The sequence below is a fragment of the Pezoporus flaviventris genome, unplaced genomic scaffold (genome assembly GCF_033815535.1).
Source record: "Pezoporus flaviventris isolate CSIRO_AGI_PZ_B2104156 unplaced genomic scaffold, CSIRO_AGI_Pfla_v1 ptg000082l, whole genome shotgun sequence".
Classification (NCBI taxonomy): Eukaryota; Metazoa; Chordata; class Aves; order Psittaciformes; family Psittacidae; genus Pezoporus; species Pezoporus flaviventris.
In genome coordinates this window covers 2,132,245-2,149,543 of record NW_026892630.1, presented here as the reverse complement: position 1 = coordinate 2,149,543, position 17,299 = coordinate 2,132,245, and the positions used below count along the sequence as shown (strand labels likewise).

Genomic DNA, 17,299 nt, shown 5'->3' with positions numbered 1-17,299 from the left:
CATAGAATTCATTGTACAATAGGCACCTTTTTTTTCCAAGAGGTTTCAAGGCACTAGGTATATTTGGCTCTATAAAATTTGTTGTTTTTTTTTTTCTTTTAAACACTCTTTTGCTGCTAGGTGGAACAGAAAAGTAATTTAAAAATAAGGTGAACCCAGAGAAGTGGCTCCATTGCTGCACAACCCAGCATATGTTTTAATACCAAATCTTCAGAATTCAGAGACTTGTTGAGGACTTTCTGTAGTTTGATGGGAAATAAACAGCTCTTGTAAGCTAATGAGGCACCTTGGTTAACACAGTACTTGTTGACTTGTCCAGCTAAAAGGCAAGATACACTTCCTTTCACTTCAGTGTGAGTTTTCCTTCAATGGCAAAGGAATTCACCTTTGTACCAGAGTATGTGGAAGAACTATTCAGTTTATATTTTTGGCAGCACTCCTCTTCAAAAATCACTCAGCACACATTGCTTGTACTTAACAAAAATCAAGGCAAAGCTTTGTAAATCCCTGGAAATGTTCCATTTTGAATTTCTAAAGTTGCTGGCTTTGGGTATGATGAACAAATTGTCTTACAACAGCGTACAAGGTACATATGGTTGGCAGGAAGGATTTTTAGTCTTCTCAGTGGAAGACAGTAGTTTCATCATTTGAACTCAAATAAAAATACTAAAACTCCAATTATTACTTGATAGGCAATTTGCAATTTCAAGCCACATCTGTTTAAAATGTCTTTTTACTAATTCATTTAAGAAGTGTTATCACAACACTAAAAAGAATGATGAAAAAAGTAATCCAGTGTTTTGCAAGGGAAAAAAAAAAAACCAAAAAATAAGATATGGAAAAGAAACTGCTAAACACAAAGAAATAAATGCAACTCAGCACAATGTAGGGAATATAGCAGCACTGAATACATAAATACTCCACACACACCAATTGCTCCTTACTTAACGATTGTAACAAAACTGTGCCACAACAAAGACTTGGCACATTTTCCTCTCGAGATCAAAAATTAAGCTGCAAGAAATCTTTTGTTATATTTATTTTTTCCACATTGTTTGCCTTGCTGGGAATGACTGCGTATCAGGTGTGCTTATTTTTTCACAGACTGCAGGCTGAGCATTGGTGATGGGAAGGAAGTATTCTGTCAACTTCCAACTGAGCATCCCTGTTGAGGTGCAGCTGTCCAGCTACAGAACCACTCACTTCTCCAGGTTTTTCCGAGCATTAATTATACTCCGTCGCTTCGCCTGGTTCCTAGCCCTGTTCTCTTCATACTGGAAGACAGACAAGGAAGTTAATAGATCAGCTGTTATCATTAAGCAGACAAGTCCAATTTAAAAGTGTAGAGTTTATTACTCAAGAACAGAAACAATATCTTTGACTGATGGACTAGAAATGCAGTTCTTATTGATATCTATATATTGGTTCATTTTCATTTTGAAATCAACATTTATTTGATTAAAAAACATGTCTCTAAGATTATTAAACTAAAGAGTATTAGAACGCTCCAATAAAGAAGATTCACTTAATCTTATGGAGGAACTTATACAGCCATTTTATGTATGACAGCTACATTTCACACATGAACTAGGAAAAAAAGTTATATTGCTGCTATTCCAGAACACTGGTCAGCCTCTTTCACTTTTAAAAGATACGGATTAGCTCGTCTGCCTTCTGAAACATGAATCTGTCTTCACAGACTTGGTTTGGTTTTGATCCTGGTCATTAGTTATATGCACAGATAAAGTATTATACCAAGATGAAAGGAAGAAAGACATATTTGGGTTGAATGAGGGTAGGACATTTCAGGGGCTCATTTTATGGTTTGAAAAAGAAACACAACAGAGACAGGACTCCAGTGTAAAATGGAATCAGAGCCTTTGCAGTTTAGATACATATTTGAGACAACCATTATTTCAAGTATGCCCCTGCACTAACAAAAGCCTGAAGACTGAAAGCCCAACTTTCTTTCACTACATCCAAAAAGGAGACTTTTCCATGGCTAAAAGAAATGAAGAATTAAAAATCAATACATGATCTGATAGATACATTTCATGAGAAGCAAGTAATTCTTGACCTTAAGTACGCATTTGTTCAACTTTTTAATAACTGGTATCAAGAATAAAGCCCAAGTAACCCACAAATACACTCAGTACACTCTATATAATGTAATAAACTACTAAGGAGATTAACTCTGGAAATGATTTGCAATTTTTCACCCATTATATTGATTGGTTTTTAACTGAAATAATGGCTTGAAACATTACTTAACATTAAAACAATGCTTAACTTTTTCCCATGCCAATATTTAATTTTTTAATAACCCATCCATGTTTTTTACATAGAATGAGAACAATGCATATTTAAAAGCTACAGCTGTACCTATTCTAAACTTATAAACAGCCTTTCAGGCACTTCCTACTAATGGCAAATCAATTTATATTTTAAGAAGATAGACAAATATAGGCGACATCAAGAACTACTTTTAATGTGAAGGCTTCAATGGAACAATGAAAAATAAGATTACATGGGAAGAAACTTATTTTCCAGATCTGTGCTACAGGGGAAATAAAAAGGTAATTTCATCTGCTTGTGCCAAATAAGTCCTGTAGACTGACAGAGGGAAAAGAGGGTCCCAAACTGTTCTGGCTATCATGCACTTGAAGTTTCCCTTTTTAGATACAATTGTGAAATTTATGTCAAAATCAGCTGAAGTTACAATTTGAAGTTAAAAGGTGTGTGAAAAGTTAATTTATGTGTTTTGTCTCGTAGGCAGGACAACCATGAATACAAAAACCAGTTGATAATCTTCTGAAAATGTGCCCATTAGCCAGTGAATCTGCTTAAACTCATAAAGTCTTCCATTCCTTTGTATCTGTAGACATAGTACAGCAATAAGTAGGTATTAAGCAGCAATATTTTCATTTAGAGCCCAACTCAGCAACTCATCAGGTAGTTTCAGTCAGTATAACTGACTTCAGTAACAAGTGTTATTTATGCAGAAGGGACCATTATTGCTTTATATTCTGTTCTGTGCAAATCCTACTACTAAAAAAATAAAATTCAGAAGCAGCCTTTAAAGTGCCAGTTAAAATGCGTGTTTGCCTATTTTTGCATATGCAAAACCAGACCATGCCATTTGTTAAAGCCAGATTTTACCTGACAAATTTATCAGAGACAGTTTAAATTTAGTCTCTGATGCCCACTCCAGTATGCGCTTACATTTATTGATTGTACTACTTAGTAAAAATCAACTCTACGTCTACACCATGGATTTTCTTTTTTTATTAAGCATTTAACTGGTAGATGTGTTTCTTACCTCTTTCTTTAAGCACTTCCGCATCTCACGGTCGATATCATTGCAGTGGCCAAAAAATTTCAAAATGTTGTGCTGGTAAGTTAGGGAGAGAAAAAAAAGACCCAAACATTTACAATTCAATGTAAATGAAGAGATGAAATGTAAATGAAGAGTTTAGAGCTCTGAAGCTCTAAATTTCTTAGAAATCACATTTTCTCCTTTTGTAAAAAGTGATGCTTTGTCACTTCAGTAACTAGAAGTTGGAGGTACTCCTGAACCTCATGTGAGTCACCCCCACACTGCTGAAAGTTGAAGGTACCATGCTGTACAATCAGACTAAAACAGGATACCTAAGCTGAAGCTAGGAAGCCTAAATGTTGAACATACATTTTATTGATCTAGGAATCAGTCTTAGAACTTTTGCTCACACTAACTTGAGTAATATAAAAAAGAAATATTCTGAACTCCAGTCTGTGATACAGAAACATCTGTATCTACAGGCATCCTGGAGGCAGTGTCCTCTGTGCTTTAGTTTTCATTATTTCTTCATGACCTAAAGAAGCAAGGGACTTGATGCTCCATCATCCCAACCACACAGAGAATGTAGTGTTGGTCCAGAAGATGCAGGTACTAGGCTTAAATGACTGAAATGTTAAAACTAGTATTAAAAATGGGGGATTAAATTTCTCCAAATCTTAAGGTTAATAAATAAGATGCATTTACCATCTTTCTGACACAGTTCAACTGTAGGCCTTATGCATACTTAAGTGTTACTTAGTTTCTGAAAAACTGCAGGCATATCCTCATGAAGATATTCCACCCTAACTTGATATCCACCATAAAAATCTGTCCTCTTCGCCAGGATTTCCTGGAGCAATTTTGTATTACCAGCCATCAAATCACCCTCAGAATGCAGTCTTCCAAAAGGAATACTTTCTCAGAGTGATGCTTGCTACCATGCCACAGTGTGTCATAGCAGAATCTGGTAGCAGAGCCATTCATCCAAGCAATTCAGATGACCTGACGGAGTGGAGGTTTTAGTAGGTATTTGCAGCTACACAATCAATAGAGAATCAGCCAATCTTTTAAAGAGCTAATGAATCTGGGGGAGTGGGAGGAAAGGCCATGAAGAACAAAACAGATGAGAATGAAGTTGCTTCTGTATTTAGGAGGGAAACATATGCACATCTAGATGGATTTACACAAGCAATACAGGAACACTGTTAAGAATTCTAACAGTGGACAAGATTTCATCAAATAGAACACGATTGAAAGTAGGATCTGGTTAATAAAGATTATGACAAACACTTAACTGTAGCAGTGCTATAATTAGCTTGTTTATACCTCTCTGCTGTATAAATGGCATCAGATGACACTCTGAAGCAGTTGCGTGTGATAAATGGTTGCTTTACTGCAAGCTGATCTTGCTTTTACAGCATTTTCATTTTATCTAATATAGATTTCATTTTGTATTCTGTTCCCCTACCTGCACGTTACATTTCAAGGTGAATGTCTGTATTTCAAATTAACTCCTCTCTTATTAGTGCATACAGTGAGTGGAATATATGTTCTGGAATATATGTTTTGGAATCTGTGTTTTGGAGTTTGAGATCATCAGGACTGTGAGAAGGGCATGCAGCAAGTTCACTGCCCTGGACTTCAAGAGAGCAGAGAACCTGCTGGATAAAGTTCCATGAGATAAAGCCCTAGAGACAAGGGGGCCTAAGACTGTTGGTTGATGTTCAAGGATCACCTGCTCCAAGCTCAGGAGTGTTGCATCCTGATTAGAAGGGAATGCAGCAGGAGGCCTCCATGGATAGATAAGGAACTGCTAAGAAAACTCAGAAGGAAAAAAGCTTATAGAAGGTGGAAGGGAGGACAGGCAGCCTGGGAAGAATATAGGGACATTGTCTGGGAAGCTAGGGACCAGGTCAGAAAAGCTAAGGCTCAGTTAGAACTGAGTCTGGCCAGGGATGTCACAGATAACAGGAAAGGCTTCTATAGGTATGTAGCAAACAAAAGACAGACTAGGAATAACGTGGGTTCTCTCCACAAGGAAAACGGAGAACTGCCTATCCTAGATTTGGAGAAGCCTGAGGTTCTCAATGACTTCTTTGCCTCAGTCTTCACTGGCAAATGCTCTGACCACACCACCCAAGTCCTGGAAGGCAGATGCAGACACTACGAAAATGAAGACCTTAGACCCACTGTAGGAGAGAATCAGGTTCAAGACCATCTTAGGAACCTGAATGTGCACAAGTCCATGGGACCTGATGAAATCCATCCGTGGGTCCTGAAGGAGCTGGCGAATGAAGTTGCTAAGCCACTGGCCATCATATGTGAAAAATCATGGCGGTCAGGTGAAGTTTCCAACTTCACTCACAAACTTGAGCCAAAGATTATGATAATGGGGATCTCTGTAGTATCGCTTCTGTTCATTGAGAGCTTTCACTGCCCTTTCCAGTATCGCTGCCAGATTACTCTCCTTTCCACCCTGGGGGAAGGTTTGCTCTGTCCACCTGACATACCTACAGATGGGATATATAAATAGGAAGTCAGTTATGAGTAAGATCCCAATGACTGGAAAAAGGGAAATATAACCCCCATTTTCAAGAAGGGGAAAATGGATGACCTAGGGAACTACAGACCAGTCAGTCTCACCTCTGTGCATGGCAAAATCTTGGAGCAGATTCTCCTGGAAGGCATGCTAAGGCACATGAAAAACAAGATGCTTGGTGACAGCCAGCATGGCTTCACTAAGGGGAAATCATAGAATAGTTACGGTTGGAAAGGACCTTAAGATCATCAAGTTCCAACCCCCCTGCCATGGGCAGGGACACCTCACACCAAACCATGCCACCCAAGGCTTCTTCCAACCTGGCCTTGAACACTGCCAGGGATGGAGCATTCACAACCTCCCTGGGCAACCCATTCCAGTGCCTCACCACCCTTAGAAGTAAAGAACTTCCTCCTTATATCCAATCTAAACTTCCCCTGTTGAAGTTTGAACCCATTAAATCCTGCCTGACCAATCTGGTGACCTTCTATGATGGGGCTACAGAACTGATGGACAGGGGCAGAGCAGCTGATATCATCTACCTGGACTTGTGCATAGCATTCAACACTGTCCCACACAACATCCTTGCCTCTAAATTGGAGAGACATCAATTTGATAGGTGGACTACTCGGTGGACTACAGACCAGGGAACTACAGACCAGCCAGTATCACCTCTGTGCCTGGCAAAATCTTGGAGCATTCTCTTGAAAAGCAAGCTAATGCACATGAAAAACAACGAGGTGGTTTGTGACAGCCAGCATGGCTTCACTAAGGGGAAATCCTGCCAGATCAATTTGGTGGCCTTCAGAATGGAGCCCCAGTGGGGCTACAGAACTGATAGATGGGGTAGAGCAGTTGACATCATCTACCTGGACTTGTGCAAAGCGTTCGACACTGTCCCGCATGACATCCTTGTCTCTAAATTGGAGAGACATCAATTTGATGGATGGACCACTCGGTGGATAAAGAACTGGCTGGATGGCCGCACACAAAGAGTTGTGGTCAATGGCTCAATGTCCAGCTGGAGACCAGTAACGAGTGGAGTCCCTCAGGGATCGGCGTTGGGACCGGTCTTGTTCAACATCTTTGTCGCTGACATGGACATGGGATTGAGTGCGCCCTCAGCAAGTTTGCCGATGACACCAAGCTGTGTGGTTCGGTTGATACCCTGGAGGGAAGGAATGCCATCCAGAGGGACCTTGACACGCTTGTGAGGTGGGCTGATGCCAACCTCATGAAGTTTAACCATGCCAAGTGCAAGGTCCTGACCCTGGGTCGAAGCAAGCCCAGGCACAGCTACAGGTTGAGCGGAGAAGAGATTCAGAGCAGCCCTGCAAAGAAGGACTTGAGGGTGTTGAGGTGAGCTACAAGGAAGAAGTTCTTTACTGTGAGGGTGGTGAGGCACTGGTACAGGTTGCCCAAGTAAGTTGTGAATGCTCCATCCCTGGCAGTGTTCAAGGCCTGGTTGGATGGGGCTTGGAGTAACCTGGTCTAGTGTAAGGTATTCCTGCCTATGGCAGGGTGGGTGGAACTAGATGATAATAAGGTCCTTTCCAACCCAAACCATTCTATGATTCTGTGCTTATTTAGCCATATTCCTAAACTGTCAACTTTTTGGCTGAGATTACAAGGAAAAAAGAATAAATTTCTCAAAAATAATTATTATGCCAATACAGTGATATGATTGCAAGACAATAAGTATTTCTTTAACTATCCACCTATACAAATAAGTCTCTTTAAAGCATGCACTTCATACAAGAGAGAATTATTAAACCAAACAAAGAAATCAAAATAAGGACATCAAATAGGAATCCCATCAACCTGTCCTCAGTAGATGCAAAACTTGATATAATGGGCAGGTTCTAGATTAGAAACAAATCAAACTGACTGTTATGAAAATGCACACACAGGACACCCAATTAAAAAAATAAAGCTTTTTGTCTCTCAGGAATATTAATTTAAATTGCAGATGAAACTTTTTAGGACATGCTGGCATTATAACAGAATATGTTGCAGTCACTGAACTAATTATGTTCACTGACTTCAGATTTCAGTGACTTCAATTTTAAAAGAATATTTCAGTACATTCCCCTTGAATTTTAAACAAAAAGGTATCGCTTCCTTTCTAGTGAGTGTGAAAGAAGCCATTTTCACTCTTTCTGTTCTGAGACTGCTAGCACAAAGACCCTCTTATAGTTGAGCATAAGACTGACAAATGTAATTCCTCTTCATGTAAAGATTAACCTCAAACAAGACCAAAAGAATACAGTCCTGTGTATGACTCTGTTATTGCTGGTCCTAGTCCAGCAATTTGACTTCAGAAGTTAAATTAGCAGTAGATGCCTTTGAATCACTTGCTGCCAAGGAATTCAGATACACCATTTAGTTCTAGTGCCCTGTCAAACTCAAGGCAGACTAATAAGCTACATTATATAAAACACCTATACTTGCATATTAGCATTCCTTGTTAAAAAACAAACAAACAACAGTCATCATTACTTTCAAGTAGTATATGAATATTTCTAGATTTTCTAGTCAAAACATAGCAAGGCCAGCTATGTATGTACCAAAAAGCAAGACAAATCTGAGTGTATTTTCTTTCCTGATTGGGTTTGTTTCACAATTATGAAAAATTAATGACAATATTTTAATTTTATATTCCCTATAGAGGTTTTAGTTTCCTTGTAACTGATAGTCATTTTAGTTGGCAATCCTTTTAATCTACAGTAGTTAATGCAAAAAAAAAACAAAAAGAGGAAAAAAGATAGTCTGTGCAGTCTCTCAAATTACCTAAACCATTTTCAGGCAAATTGAAATTTTAGAACTCAGAGGAAAAGTTAACTCATACACTTAATACAGCCGGCTTTGCTACATCTAGAGGTTTACTACAGAGCAAATTAGAAAAAAGGCTTTTAAATAAGTGAAATGAAGATTCCATCTTTGTCTTCTTGAAGCAATAAGGAGCCTTGAGAAGCCTGAAGACAATTTGGCATTTTACATCCTTGGGTAGGTGCTTATTACGAAGATGTAAGTCAAACAGTAATTCTCATTTAGCTCTCCAAGCACTGAATATAAGGCATTGCTGCATGTCCAGATCCCCATTAATGTATCTGCTTATAAACAGATTGAAGCATCTGCCCAGTGGACAGCTGAAATACGGAAATATTGGAGCATACAAAATGAGGCCATTTCAAGTTGGTGTATTATTGGTTTTTGAGAGGCACAGAGAACTGAAAGGTGCAGAAGTGATTTCATTTCTTAAGATAGACTTGTCAAGCTGTAGCACAGGGAATTTTAAGGCATGTTTTATTTCCCACAGAAATCACTACCAAAATTTTACACACAGTTGTCAGTGAAAACATACTAGCTATACTTCATGGCTGTTCTGCCTAGAGGAGGTTTTTCTGTCTATGATCATATAATATTCTCACTAATTTATCTGACACTCATTTCCCCAACCCACCCACTCTTCGCTCTGCTTAAAACTCCTTACCTCCTTATGACACTTCTTGAGCAGACTGATAACTAGGTTACATTCCTCAGTGTGCAGATGAGGAGACAGGTCTGGATGCATCTTTAGTGAGGGATAATTTTAGTAGCACAAAGACAAGAGTCTGAGGAAAACTTCCACCTGCCAACATTAAAATATGAAGTATAACCAGAAAGTCTGAGTTAACTGCTTAGGGTATTGTCACACAACTATTTTAACAAAATATATTTTAGATCAAGACGCAGCTTAATACGTATGATTTCTACTACACAGTTTAAAGTAATTAAAACCAGCACATGCCTGCTCTTCTACACAGCCCAAATGTTAGCAGTTAACTGGAAGATCACATTCCTTGCTATTATGAACATAAGCATGCATTTGGGATTTTAATTTTTAAGGGACTGCCTAGTATCATTAATCTTTCTTGAGCTTCCTTTTCACTTTCCTGAGTTGTCTTCTTTATAGTTTAAAAAAGAAAAAAAGCTAAACTTAGGTAATTTTCTTTCTCCCTTCTGCAAGGGTGGATCAGGACAGGAAGCACAATAGCATGTCATTGCAGCACTCTAAGAACTGGCATCTTTTTAATTATCTATGAACTTTTTGAAAATCCTGACACAAAGCTTTGAAGATGCTTTTAAAAACAGCACTTAATCACTCAGTCAAAACAGTAATGATTTGTTAAAGTTATGCCCATCTGGAATGTCCCTTCTTGCAACTTCACACTGTTCCCTCTTGCCCTTTCACCATGTTCCTCTGGAAAACATCTGGATCTGCCTTCTGCATGAACTCCCTACACCTTCAGGCTGTGGAAGACAGCATTTAGGTTTGCCCTGAGTCTTCTCATTTGAACACTAAAGAAGCCTACCTCCCATAACCTTGCTGCATAGGCCAGCTCTTCCACCCTCCTGAGCCTCTTCGTTTCCTCTTTGCTGGACTCGGCTTTTTACCACCTCTGTCAGACTGTGGGACCAAAATGTGAACAAAGCATTTCAGATGTATCTTCAAGACTACCAAGGAGAAGGAATAATAGTAACTCCCTGCCGGCTACACTTCTAACACAGCCCAGTGTGCCGTTAGCCTTTGTTGCCACAAGGGTGCACTGCTAAACCGTGTTCTAAATTCATGTCAACCACAACCCTTTTCTGCAGTCCTCTGCAGGGTTCCGTGGGTTTGAGCAAACTTCATTCTAGAAGTACATTTTTATGTTACCTCGCATGTGAACAAAACGAAAACCCAAGTAATTTTAATTTCGAAGATCTTCTGTTGAAACGGATGAAAGCATTGTATAAAAGTGGCTGAAATGACACTTTTGTTGTGGAAGATCACCAGAGAGGGAAGAAGAAAATGCCAGTTCATACCAGAACAAATGGACTCATCCTGACAAAATTCTACTTGTATTATCCATATGGCCACTGAATTAAAAAGATGCCTTTTGCTTACTTAACAATTTTTTACTATCTTCCACACCCCCTCCCCGGAGATCACCTTTCTAGCTACAGTACATCAGGCAAACACCACTACAAATTACACTAAGCAGCCACCACTGGTTTAACATTCCAGCTAGATGTAGCTAGTGGTCAGATTTTACAGTTGCAGAATCCCAATACTGAGCTGCAGTGCTGGCAGCTCTGCTCTACACTGTTATTCCTTAATATTAATTAATTAATTAATATAAATTAACTTAAATACTTAGAGTATTTAAGTAGCCTATTTGGCTTGAGGAGGTATGTTCCCTAATTTACCCAGTGTTTCCTATCGTGTTCAGCTTAACAAGAGTTACATTCCCACATGCAAACTAAATTTTAAAAACCCAAACAGATTTAAAAGCCTCTTGACACCCATGAGAATATGTTCCACATGGTGTTGCAAAAACATGTCGTAAATTCTTTCAATCCTCCCCCTTACTATCTGGGAGTCTAATATTACACTACATATACTCTTAGTACAGATGAAGTTGGAAACAGTACAAGTTGCTTAAGCATTCTGTCCAACAAATTAGCAAATGAACCTCTAGAAGTATGACAGCAGGAGCACGATAGTAACAGGAAAGTGATTAAGAACCCTATTGTGTTATTGCCACCAGCTTTTGATTGCATGCCATACAAAGTCAATGTGTTTTAAATTTATCAGTGGATTTTTTTGATAGCAGTAGTGTTAGCATTTCCTTGAGAGGGTGACCTGCTCAGGGACTGTGCATTACTTTAACGTGTATGAACCCGGATGATTATTAAATCTCTCCATCATTAAGCCTCCAACTGCTCTTTTAACACTGTCATCTGAGCTGGCTATCTCGGAAGGAGAAAACAAGACCAGTGCCATAGTGAAATAGGTAGCATGCACATCAGCAGAGGCCAGAAAGTCAGAGGGAGCATTTCAATGAAAGATTTACTATTTCTAAACTAAGATTAGTAATCACTGCCATTATTTACAGAATTACTCTCACATAGAGTGCATGAAAGCTATCAATGCCACAAATAGGTGACAGTGCATTTCATCAATTAAGAGCCTTCTAACAATTCAAATTAGTTTTTCCAATGGCACATCTTGCAGGACAGATGCTACAAATCAGAGCTGCTGTCACACTAGTTCTTAGATCAGTACTCCTGAAATTAAGTTTCAGATAGCATTCAATATTAAACTCTTTCAGCCACCAGATATGGCACTCAGTTCATGTAGGCACCAAAGGAGTAAAGTAACAAAAGATCTTACAGTGGTCATGGAAGGTTTAACTGAAGCCTCTTAAGTACTTTGAAGTTCATGACTGAACAGTGTTATCAGTGCTCAGTATTATATTTACGTTTAGGAGTTTCATATTAGATAGTGATCAATGAATGATCAGAAAAGGCTAAAATATTTTTGCTGGAGGGGACTGACTCTGACAGATGAATGAGTTTCAGGAGTAACAAAAACATGTATGAAAAAAAGATGGCATAAGCTATTGTTTCCTTAATTTCTTTTCAACAGTGTTCTAGTCTAAAATGAAGACAGCAGTTGCCATCTTACCAGAATTTAAGTCCACATGGATGGAATTTTGGTAGCTCATAAAGACCCTAAGTATGAAAAAGCTTGGGGGGAAAGAGATGTGACACCCCTCCCCCCCAAAAAAAAAACAAAAACACTGGGAATAAGCAATATGTATTACTCTGATAAAACTGCTAACAGAAATTCTGGATAAAGAACTCCATTAGGTTGCTTTAGTCTCACTGATCAACCTCATGCTTAGTATTTCCATGTCTGGGGGACAACAATGAAAGAAAGGTTTAAATATAGATAACTGCTTTTCTAAGATGCTTTTTCCATATGGCATTATAGGAGACTTTAAAAAAAAAAAACAACAAACTATTTTTTTAACAAAGTTTTGCTAAATTTCCCATTTTAAAAGCTGCCCATAAAACTCTGGGTTGTTGGTTTGGTTTTTTTTTTCCCTAAGTTTCAAATGTCCATGGTAAAAAAAAAGAAACAAAACAAAAAAAAACAAAACCAAAAACAAACCCATCAGATGAATTCACATATTGCTTAGGAAAAAAATGACTTCTTAAACCAAAATGAAAATCTTTGTTTACTAACCCTGAAGATCAAAAAATTGCATCAGAGCATGCCCATTGCTAGTAACGAAGCTTCTCACCCAAAATCAGAGCTTCCTTTGCACAGCATTACAGAACACACACATTTGCTTCAACCACTCAAGTAATAGCAGGAGGTGGCAGCATCATCACCCAAAGGAGACCACGTCTAGGTCTCCACATTAGTAGCCACTCTACTAACAATGTGTAACATTTACTTTCACTGTCCAACCTGAGTAACACGAGGTATTTGAAGTTTTAAGCTCTTATTTACATAGTATCGTTCCGTTTGGCTTTGGAGAAAAATACTTTTGATCTAAACAGCTCTTTGTTTATTCAAATCATTAGTGGTTTCTGTAAGATTATACAAAGTTTTGGCATAAAAAAGGATTCAGCTCCACGCCTAAATTGGTTGGTGTCATGTAAAGGTAACATCACTTCAGCAGAATTATCTTTCATATACAGTTTATAAATATTCTTGATGGTAACATCTTCGAATGCTCAGATCATTTCAGTGAAATGAGAAGTCACAGCTGAGGAATGCAATTTCAAAAAACTAGGGAACTCTAAAGTAAAGACTCTGCATCTAGCTTTCAGTAACATGGATAATGTCTCCCCGACCAGGATATTAATGCATGCAGCTGTCCTTAAGGTTGTGATTAGGCACATCAAGAAAGACCCTCAACTTTCCACCGCTTTCAAGAAACTTAGAAATTCACCTTAATAAACCAAGTTTAGCTAAATATTTTAAAAATTTTTCATAACCCCTTGAGTATCAGTCTACAAAACTCTGCAGTAGTTTTTCAATATTACATATAACAATGGGAAACAATTTAGATAAATGTATGTGTGTTATGAAGACTTGTAAACAGTAATGATATGCAAAAGGGGGTAAATTATGCCCACTTTAAAATGTTTTCTATTAGTAGATTGCATTTACTTTCCCTGAACCTAAATAATAATTAATAAAACAAAACCCAGAACTTTAACACGATTCATATCAATTTGAATTTTGTACACGACCACTTTCTGCTAACAATTCAACATCCCTTACAGGAGCTGAATGAGTGCTTACCTGCTACTTGTAGCTCATAAAACTACATCATACCTGATTTTATACTTTGCAAAGCAAGTCAAGAAGGTGTTATACTAATGACTAAAGCAAGCTGAAGGGCAACTTGAATATCAAGTAAGTTCTATTTCTGGCTAAAATAAATGATCAAGGGAAGTACAGTAAGCCATTTTTGCCTCCTGGCAGTTATTTAAGGTTGTATTCATACAACAACCATCTGCATAGAGATCAAAAGGATCATGCTCCCCAGCTGGAAAAGCCAGTGTCTCCTTCCTTGAGCAGACCCTGGAGGAAGGCACATGGCACTTGGCAGAAGCCAGTGTACTGCTAGCGTAACACAGCTCTGCTATCAAGTGAAAGGAGCTGCTGCACCTACAGTGTTCTCAACAGTTATGGCAGAAGCAGAGATGCCCGCTTAAGAGCCCTCACTGTCTTCAGTCTGTAGTTTCTCACTGTGATGGGATATGCACACACAGAGGGGAAAAGCAAGCTTATGACGGCTGCAATACAGCCTCATGTTCCCACTTAGAACGGCCCTCTTGAAAGCCCTGCTCGAGCCCTAAAGGAGGACGGGAGCAGAGGGTCCCAGAAGCCGGCCCCAAGCTGAAGCAGGGCACGTCACGGTTCCCCACAGCCGGGTGGGTGGACGGCGGGGAGGTGAGTGGGGATGGAGCTTCCCCACATACTCATTCCTCTTTTCCTTTAGGCCTCGAAAAGAACAACACTGCCCGATCGGGTCCGGCCAAAGCCTCCCTCTCAGCCACCCTCACACTTACTCCAGTCCTCAGCGGACGAGCGCACCCAGGCACCGCCACAGACGCGCCGTCCGCCCAGCGCCAGGCCGAAGCACGGCTGACAGCGACAGACCCAACCGGAAACCCGCTCACAGCACCGGGCAGACGGGAGAACAGCCCTCACAGCGCCGGCGCGGGGCGGAGCGGGGGGTGAGCTGCCTTGTTATTGGTCCGCTCCGTCACCATGCGCAGTCCGATTGGGAGATTCGAAAAGTGGGCGGTGCCCGGCAGTTGGCGGGCTCCCGGCGGCCGGTTGCTTGAAGTGCGGCCGCTGCCTCCGCCGCGGTGCGTGGTGGTGGTGGGAGTGCTGCGGTGCTCCCCTCCGTTACGCCGGTCCTTTCGTGTCTGTGCGGGCTGCCTGAGCTATTCCGGACGGGCAGTAACGGGTGAGTGCCAGCGCCCCATCCCCCTCCAGAAGCTCACACCAGGCATCAATGAGGTAAACGTCTGAGGACGTGGGGAAAAGTTACTATAGGAAGCTGTTTAACTTGCTGTTGGTGTCTGCCGAAAGCTGGTAGTGCTGCGCCTAAGGCTGATGCCAACGTTCTGCTAGTCGTGTTAGGTACAGCTTTGTATATCTTAACTACGGGAGGGAGCCTGCCTGCGCCTAGGTTCTCACCTTCTTTCACGCTTCAGCTTTCCAGGTGGCTGCGTCATGGATGAAACTGTTGCCGAGTATATCCGAACAACTGTACAAAAAATCCCACGAAATGAAATCAAGACAATGCTACAGGAATGGGGCTTTCTGTCTGAGAAGCAGCTGCAAACCATCAACTTCCGTCAGACAAAGAAGAGCATCGCTTACGATGTTTTTCAGCTGTGTGAGGTAATCCTCTCCTCTGGCAGCTGCTTCTCAGTAACGTACAGGACACACATTGAAGCACTGTCAGAACTAAATTCTTATGAGTAAATGATTTTGTTTGGTCATGACATAGCATCAAATTTCAGTCTGTAGTATGAAAAATGTAAAACTGAGCTGGGGATGCCATCAGTTTTTTCTGTGATAGGACTGCAGGATTAACCTTCCTGCATAGGGAAGTACATGTTATGAGCTCCAAGTTGCACGAGCTAGAGAAAAGCTCTGTGTTGTAAGCCTTTAAAAAATGAGTGTCTAAATTCTAATATAAAGGCACTGATTGCTATCAAGTCATTACACAGAGCTAATTTAAATCTAGCATGGGTAATAATAGCAATAGTATATGTATTCTATAGGAACTTTGGAAACATGTTTGGCCAGAGTTATGTCTGTTCTGTGTCCTGTAAGCAAAAAAAGCTTTCTTATATCTGACTTACCTACTCCTGATTTTGGTGTACCAGGAATCTTTGTATGTGTCTTCATATATAGAATCATAACCTAGATAGATATAGTTATTGTTGTTATCTTGCATTCTGTACCTTTTTGTATCATTTGCTCTGAATTTCATATGCAAAGGTTAGTCATGTGGAGTTGAGCTCAAATGGCAGGCAAGAAATTGTTGACTTGTTCTTGTAAGATAGCAAATGTAATATTTTAAAATGGCATTTGTTTCTGACACTGACCTGTACTAAGTGGTGAAGTTTCTTAAGAAACTGTAAAGGTTACATAAGGAGAAACAAATCATGTTAGAATACCAGACAGTGGAATACTAATCAGTGTTGTATCATGTCATGAAGACCTGCTCTTTTTAGTTTCTAAGAGCTTGTGCATTATAGCACAAGGGCAACATTGTTGCTGCCTCTGCAGAGGAACACTTGAACCTTGATGAAATAGCTTTCTTTATTGATTTCTCGAGAATCTTGTGTTCATATTGGGACCGGCTGTGGTGTCTTTGAGCAGAATGTACATGCCAAGGACATCAGTGCAGTGTCATTTGAATTTCCAGTACTGAGAATTTTCACTTACTAAACATTATGATGGAATGTTCTGGACCTGCAGTTGACTATTACTCTTCTTTCTAGGAAATACCTGGAAGCATAAAGGAAGCAGCTGTCCTAGACATGATCTGTAAGTTAAAAACACAAAAAAAAAGATTGAAAATACCATCTTTGTATTTTTTCTGAATAAGTTGGTAACACCCTTAATTGCGTAGCAATTGCCCCAGAGAGGTACAGATTAATTTGCTGCAGATCGCATTTTAGATGTATCTTACTGGATCTGACCTTTTCTAGAAAGAATAATAAAATCTAAAACTGAAAATCGACAAAAGGACATTTGCTTCTTCTGAGGTATAAATAGATGTAGACTGTGGTAAGCCACATATCAGTCTATACTTCTTAGTTTGAGTTTAGACTGAGTTTTGGTAGTTATAGGTAAGATTTTTCTTTAAACACTGAACCTCAGGGATACCTTTTATTAGTCACTTAACTGAATTAAAACAGATCTCCCCATCTTGTTTAATAAAAAAAATTTTGCATTTATATTTGCTATGCGTAGTAATTTTAAGAATACTGAATAAATTATATTGCATTATCTGAACTATTTTTTTAACAACCTGGTCATAAGTACTGTAAAATTATTGTTTCTTTAATTACCATTTGGTAATACA

At 39.5% G+C, this 17,299-nt stretch overlaps 1 protein-coding gene across 2 annotated transcripts; it reads right to left on the bottom strand.

Moving 5' to 3' along the window:
• Positions 1-1,023: 1,023 nt before the first annotated feature.
• On the bottom strand, positions 1,024-14,129 carry CMC2 (C-X9-C motif containing 2). Of its 2 annotated transcripts, none has more exons than XM_061475065.1 (5): positions 14,017-14,129; positions 12,349-12,395; positions 9,349-9,486; positions 3,320-3,391; positions 1,024-1,274 (listed from the first exon to the last, which is right to left on the bottom strand). In XM_061475065.1, exons 3-5 carry the CDS (start codon positions 9,427-9,429, stop codon positions 1,200-1,202), a joined length of 228 nt encoding a protein of 75 aa, XP_061331049.1. In that variant the 5' UTR covers positions 9,430-9,486; positions 12,349-12,395; positions 14,017-14,129; the 3' UTR covers positions 1,024-1,199. The 2 variants fall into 2 exon arrangements, with proteins under 2 accessions (XP_061331049.1, XP_061331050.1); XM_061475066.1 differs by lacking the exon at positions 14,017-14,129 and adding an exon at positions 12,506-12,581.
• Positions 14,130-17,299: the final 3,170 nt, after the last annotated feature.

What these genes read in the sequence shown, in the direction of transcription:
- CMC2 (XM_061475065.1), bottom strand. Translation starts at nt 9,429, where the DNA reads ATGCATCCAGACCTGTCTCCTCATCTGCACACTGAGGAATGTAACCTA. An exon ending in TCAAGAAGTGTCATAAGGAG is followed by an intron (nt 3,392 to 9,348) that starts GTAAGGAGTTTT and finishes CTAACTTACCAG; the next exon opens with CACAACATTTTGAAATTTTT. An exon ending in GGAAGTGCTTAAAGAAAGAG is followed by an intron (nt 1,275 to 3,319) that starts GTAAGAAACACA and finishes TCTGTCTTCCAG; the next exon opens with TATGAAGAGAACAGGGCTAG.